General features: G+C 35.6%; 1 protein-coding gene and 1 long non-coding RNA gene across 4 annotated transcripts in view; both read left to right on the top strand.

Moving 5' to 3' along the window:
- LOC128772769 (uncharacterized) lies at positions 1-1,374 on the top strand. The gene is made up of 2 exons (XR_008416923.1): positions 1-101; positions 1,235-1,374. It is a non-coding gene; the product is annotated as an uncharacterized LOC128772769 (long non-coding RNA).
- Positions 1,375-1,403: 29 nt separating this feature from the next.
- The window catches only part of SLC12A1 (solute carrier family 12 member 1), a 101,976-nt gene continuing 96,113 nt past the window's right edge, over positions 1,404-7,266 (top strand). For all 3 annotated transcript variants that reach the window (XM_019442196.2, XM_019442195.2, XM_019442194.2), the window contains exon 1: positions 1,404-1,855. In XM_019442196.2, coding sequence (XP_019297741.2) covers positions 1,436-1,855 — 420 coding nt within the window. In that variant the 5' untranslated portion in view covers positions 1,404-1,435. The remainder of the gene's footprint in view (positions 1,856-7,266) is intronic.

Raw genomic sequence — 7,266 nt, 5'->3', positions numbered from 1 at the left:
ATAAGAAGCCCAAGGTGTTGGAGTGAAAGTTAGATGCCCCATATATGCCTGGGTGGTGTTGAAACAGATAAAGCTTCCTGAGAAGAAGGCTTCTTCTGATGGTAAGTTAAACATTTCTGGATGGGGTAAAAATCACACTTAATATTATGTCATAAAGTAGATTCTGAGGAATGGAGTAAAGGTGAGGATGTCAAGGACTATGAAGAGACATGGGATGGTCTATAAAAACTAAAGAGATAACAGCCTCACTTATAGTTTCACCCCCAAAAATGTTCTTTGCAAGTTGAAGTTAAGATATTTTTTTTAATTCAGAGAAATAGCCTAGTGACTTCAGGAGACAGGCACGGTTTTGTTTGCATTTGTCTGCTTTTCTAAAAAGGCAAAATTTAGGTTATCAATAAAGAACTATTAATCTCACTAAAGAATGTTCTAAGATGGCTCATATCATGGATGGTAAAAGAAGTGATTATGTAGTCTGTCTCTCAGTCAAATTAAAAGCTTCTCAATGAATTTGAGACTATTTCATTAAAGAGAATTAACAGGGCATGATTATCTTACCTAAATATAGCGTACACCTTTATTAAGGACTGAGATTTATTTCGTTACACTGAATACCCATATATTTTTAAAGATTCCATGATAGTATTTGCAAAACATAAATGTATGAGCAGATGAGAGGCTAGTAAAAGATCCATGAATTTACAAAGCTATCATCTTCACCGGATTTATTTTTAAAAATTAACAAGCATGTATTTTTTAGAAGTTAAAAAATATTTTTAAATTTTATAATCATCATGGAATATAATCATCATTATTAGATAGTATGAATTCATGTCTATAAAAAATACTTTGCAGTTTCAACATTTAGTACTGTCAATGAACTGTGTTTCAGACTGAGAATATTCTCATCATCTCTTACTGTACTCACTGGTAGAGTTATATCTTTTCTAAAATCATATTAAATCCAACTGCACTCAGTCCAAACAAATGCTACAAACATAGATAATATTTTAATGACTCCACTGAAAATTCTGTTCGCTGAAGCAGGTCCCTAGTTATTTATTATGGGATTTAATTGCTCAGGTGACTAGAGTTCCCGGACAGGTAATTTTTAATGGAATGAATTTAAGATATTATATCTTTTGTAACAGAAAACTCTGCCCTCATACCCCTATGCCTACTTAAATGTATTTATATTACTTGAAACAAGTTTAATTTTCTTTTTCAATGGCAGCTTTGAAGAACATTCAAAGGATGTATAGGAGAGAAACAATACATCAAGAAACTATTTATTGAGTCCTTCTAGAACAAAGGCCAGGAGCTCCCTAATGTAAACACATTAAAGTTTATTTTGAGGAGGAAATACATAGATTTTTTTTTTTTAACAACCATAAAGTAGCTTAGTCCAAAAAAAAAAAAAAATCCATTTTGGAAGATGTCACTGAACAACTCTTCCAATGTATTTCTGGATTCAGCGCCCAGTAATAGCAATCGCTTTCAAGTTAATGTCATAAATGAGAGCCACGAGAGCAGCGCGGCTGTGGATAATAACACCGATCCTCCACATTATGAGGAAACCTCTTTTGGAGATGAAACCCAGAACAGATTCAGAATCAGCTTTAGGCCTGGAAATCAGGAGTGCTATGACAATTTCCTCCAAAATGGAGAAACCGCTAAAACAGATGCCAGTTTTCATGCTTATGATTCTCACACAAACACATACTACCTACAAACCTTTGGCCACAACACCGTGGATGCTGTTCCCAAGATTGAGTACTATCGCAATACTGGTAGCATCAGTGGGCCCAAGGTCAACCGACCCAGCCTGCTTGAGATTCACGAGCAACTTGCAAAGGTAAGCTTCAGGGCACAGGCAAGTATCCTCCCTCCCTTTATTCCTTCAGGTGATCTCCTGCTCTTTAATCATGCTATGAATGTCAGAGTGTCTTGTGGAGAAGTCTATTCCAAACCACCCTCCTTCCTTACACAGCTGTCCCTCGTTCCCAATAACTAGACAATACACGGAGTGTTTCACAAATATTTACTGAGCACCGAGAACTAAAGAATTAGCTCTGAAAGTGAGGCAGTGCATTATATTTTCTTTAAACTTATAGTGTACTCAGTGCACACTTTGTTAAACATTCCAAACCAGATACTAAGCTAATTTCACCTTAGTATGAATGCCTCTGCAACAGTTGTAAGAGGGGAAAAAAAACAAAAAAACGAAAAATCATCACTGGAGCTTACTGTAGTCAATACTGTGGTGTCAGCCTTTAGAGCACATGGGTATTTTATATTCTTTAAAGAGAAACCCAAGATTTATAAGATTCAGCATTTTATCCCTTCCTCTTCAAAACTTTGCCTGAGGCTCCTGAATGCTCTTAAGCATATAAAAGTAACTGAATTAAATTTAAGTACAGAAATGGCTAAGCTTTTCATTATTTAATGAAAATCAATAATGGGTTCCCAAATCTGCTAGAAGCAGGAGGTAGCATTTTTTTCTAATCATGTAGCAAATCATTGATAAACTTCATAGATTTCTTCTTCTATAACTTGCTCTAAAATATATTGATGCACTTTATCTTCCTGCTCTTCTGGAACACATTTTGGAATGAATATCATTCTTTATGGATGTAATTACTTGCTAAAAAGAATAATTAGCTGTCAAATATCCAAATGTAGTTTACTTTTGCCCAGGTTTTGAGGTAAAAAAAAATTGATTGGAACAATTCCTTTCATATCCATTCATTCAACATTAATTTTATCAAATGGTTACCCACATTAGGGAGTCTAGGAATATTGCTCTCACGGAAGATGCTAATAAGGGTGAAGTTTTCCCTTTAGTTTCTGTTCATTCTTCTTTCCACAAGGAAACCCATCTCTAAAATATATTCTCCTTGGCTGCTCGGGGTCCCTGACTCTGCATCCTACCACCAGAGGCTGAGTGACTTCCTGAGCGGAGCCCATGCTCTGAACGCTGTACCCTTATCCTTTCTCCTCGCCAGGCTTTACTTGTCCCATGTACTATATTTGCAACAGTCTGCTGAATGGCTGGTTTCTTTACAGATAGAAGATTTAGCCTTTATCTAGGATATTCGGTGCTTTGATCAAAAGAAGTTAGCAATGTGACAATGTCAGAAAAAAATGGCGGCCCCCATTAAAATTTTGAGAAGGGGGTTGATTTGAAGCTCCAGAGATCAGACCCAGGTATCACTTTGCTTTGTGTGGGAAAGTGGAAAGAAGAGAGAAGGGGGAGAAGGAAAAGAGGGAAAAGTTGGTTGCGAGAAGAGGGCACAAGGAGTTTTCAAAAAGCACAGAAAAAGAAACTTAGGGCATTATAAAGGGATTTCAATTTATTCTGAAGAAGTAAAATGAGCCAAAGTTCTCTTTAAAAAGATCTGAAATTTCTCCCACCATACTCCACCTCATTCCACATAAGTCTTAAAGCTCATCCTTTGTAAAATTAGCATCATCAAAATTTAAATATTCTCATATTTGTCCCCCAGTTTGCAAGAAAACAAAATAAAAGTCTATTTCCATTAATAAGGAAATGGAGTAAACTCACATTGTTCTTTGGACTAATGTTCTAGAGAGAGAAACATAGCTTATTTACAATTCCTAAAGCCACAGCTTATGTAAATCTTTACATAAGGGGAGAAAAACTCTCCGGGAATGGTTGGTTGTTCAAAAGCCAATCTGAACAACCGTAGTTGAAATGCAATAGCTGCATTTGAGTTTTCATAGCTGTTTGGGATATCATATTTTTTTTGAAAATGACACAAAGACTTAACTTTGATGTAAATCTCTTTTTTCTCAGATACAAAGAAATAGCAAATTAAATAGTTTAAAAATTAGGTTCAGGCTCAATGCCCTGAATAATCATTCTGAATGAGTATAGTAATAAGTTACTCTTTTTATGAATTTGACCCTCAGTTATCAAGACACTTCATCATTAAATCCCACAGAAGTACCCACATAGCCAAATTGGGAGCAGAATTCTAATACAACCATGAATCTATATACTAGTGTCTCTAAACTTGTAGGGCCCAGTCCACCTCTCCATATGATCTACCTCTGTGCTATCCTTTGATACCAGACATGAACAATCTGAGACTTCGTCAATTCATCCCTTTCTTCTTTGTTAGTGAATTTGATTCTTTTTCCTCCTGCTTACCCTCCCTCCCATGAAAGATGAAGACCTATAGTGTAATGAGCTATGCTGTTACCTCCTTGTGGCCCTTGACATTTTTATGGTAGTTCCCCAAATCACAACTAGAAATGATCAATAGAACAAATATTACATAATAATACTCAGACACATTACCAATTTTGTATGCAAAAAATTATAAATGATAATATTTACTCAAACAATTTAAAAGTGGAAAGCAATTGACATAGTACAAGTTTGGTGATATATTTTTTTTGTACCCAAGTATAATGCTTTAAAAAGCCATAAAAGAATTGTATATTTACATTAAGTGACAACATATTTAGACAGAAACCAGTTGGATTTTTTGCAGAATCCTGGCTATAACTTCCAAGTCAGAAAAAAAATTATATGTCAAGGTTGTTGTAATAGTTGAAATAAAAAAATAGGTTTGAAAGACGTTATTTTAAGTCTCTACCTTCACTGAAACTCTAGGAATGATACATATTGACAAAATTTGTAATCCCAATGATTTGAGACCATAGTCGAAAAAATCCATTTATTTTCTCTGTAGTAAAGAGCTAAATGCCTATACAGATGGCTATGAATTATAGATTTCCAAAAAACCCTAGTTAAAAGCAGGAAAAAATGGCTCCATCCTTTACCTTCTCTGCAATATTATATAAGCTACATAACTTCAACTGATACTGTAGGATGTTTGTGAATACTAGTTTACATGCATATAAAGTCTAGCACGTTGCCTTCTACAATGGGTAGAAACTGAACAAATCATTGTTGATAATGATGATGGCAATTTTTGTATTCACTGATTTTTACTCAAAAAGTAAAATATACACTAATAAAATATTTAAGAAGTACTGAAAAGTATATACTGAAATGTTTCTTATCTAATATAGATCTTCAGTTTTTCTCTCCAAGACAATCATTACTGTCAGTTTCTTATAAATCCTCCCAGAAATTTTCTATGCCTATACAAACATACATATATAAGTATCTCTATCTCATCTAATATTCCATCTGTATTTTTTTCAAACACATATTGAAACATTTTACACATTGTCGTGCATTCTACTGTTTTCACTAAACAATGCACATTGGAGTTCTTTCCATATAAAAAATATAATGATTATTAGATATCTGGTAAAGATTAATCCAGTATTTTTAGTTTGTAAAAATAATTGTACTTTTACTGTCCAGCATAATCCTGTGGCCACCTTTTTTTTTTTTTTTTTTTTTGATTACTAAACTACTTTATTAAGTGATCATGGTTTTATCTTTCATTTCTACTTTTTTTTAAATTTAAATTCAAGTTAGTTAACATATAGTGTTGTTAGTTAACATATAGTATTGGCTTCAGGAGTAGAATTCGGTGATTCATCACTTACATGCAATACCCAGTGCTCATCCCCACAAGTGCCTTCCTTAATACCTATCATCCATTTAGCCAATCCCCCCACCCACCTCCACTCCAGCAACCCTCAATTTGTTCTCCATATTTAAAGTCTCTTATGGTTTGACTCCCTCTCTGTTTTTATCTTATTTTCTTTTTCTTTCCCTTCCCCATGTTCATTTATTTCTTAAATTCCACATGAGTGAAATTATATGACATTTGTCTTTCTCTGACTGACTTATTTCACTTAGCATAATACACTCTTGTTCCATCCGCATTGTTGCAAATCTGTGGCCACCTTTATATGCACAATTCCTAACTACAGGGCTAACCAAAATGGAACTCCTTTTCAGTCTTACTAACCACCATTGTTGTTAGCATTTCAGAAAAATATAAGAATCAGGAAAATATATAGCCTTTCTATCAAAGTCAGTGTTCTGAGGGGCGCCTGGGTGGCTCAGTCGGTTAAGCATCCGACTTCAGCTCAGGTCACGATCTCGCAGTCCTTGAGTTTGAGCCCCGCGTCGGGCTCTGGGCTGATGGCTCAGAGCCTGGAGCCTGCTTCCGATTCTGTGTCTCCCTCTCTCTCTGCCCCTCCCCTGTTCATGCTCTGTCTCTCTCTGTCCCCAAAATAAATAAACGTTAAAAAAAAAAATTCAAAGTCAGTGTTCTGAAATAAACTGTCTATACAAAGAATAAAATACCACAAAAATTAAGATAGCAATATTATTTTTAAGGAAACCAACCATTTAGAGAATATTTCAAAACAAAAACAATGGAACGACTTCACACTTGGGTCATTAGGCTGTTAGCAACAAAAAGTAATCTGTGAATAAAAAGCATTAGGAAAAGTAATTGTGAATAGAAAGGATTACATACACTCATGCAAAAGCAAACTTTTTATGGAGAATTTTTTTTAATGTTTATTTATTTTTGAGAGAGAGAGAGAGAGAGAGACAGGGTGTGAGCAGGGGAGGGGCAGAGAGAGAGAGGGAGATACAGAGAATTCAAAGCAGCTCCAGGTTCCGAGCTGTCAGCACAGACGCGGGAGCTCAAACCCACAAACTGTGAGATCATGACCTGAGCCAAAGTCGGACACCCAACCGACTGAGCCACCCAGGGGCCCCGAGAATTTTTTGTTATCAAACAAGGTGCTCACACTTGGCAAATTCTCATTCAATTTTTATAACACACCTTCAAGGTAGGTACTATTATTATTGCTATTTTATAGATTCTAAAGTTTTTGTAAAATCCTATGGATCTTTTATAAGAGAAAACAAAAACCTAAGTCAAAAAACTTCCAAGGTCAAGAAACAAAAGTCATGTGTCTAATAAATTGAACCCATGTCTGCATGACTCCAGAGTCCATGCTCTTTTTCTTTCTTTCTTTCTTTCTTTCTTTCTTTCTTTCTTTCTTTCTTTCTTTCTTTCTTTCTTTCTTTCTTTTTTGATGTTTGTTATTTTTGAGAGAGAGAGAGAGCACAGGCAGGAGAGGGGCAGAGAGGACAGAGGATCTGAAGCAGGCTCCACACTGACAGCAGAGACCTGACATGGGGCTCAAACTCACAAACCTCAAGATCATGACCTGAGCTGAGATTGGGTGCTTAACCCACTGAGTCACCGAGGTGCCCCCAGAGTCCATGCTCTTTATTGCTACTTTCCATCCTCAGCCTACTCTCCCATTTCACTTTGCCTCAGTTCATTTTGA

The sequence above is a fragment of the Panthera pardus genome, unplaced genomic scaffold (assembly GCF_024362965.1).
Source record: "Panthera pardus isolate Hobbes unplaced genomic scaffold, ASM2436296v1 HiC_scaffold_24, whole genome shotgun sequence".
Taxonomy (NCBI): Eukaryota; Metazoa; Chordata; class Mammalia; order Carnivora; family Felidae; genus Panthera; species Panthera pardus.
This window is presented reverse-complemented; position numbering and strand designations above follow the sequence as displayed.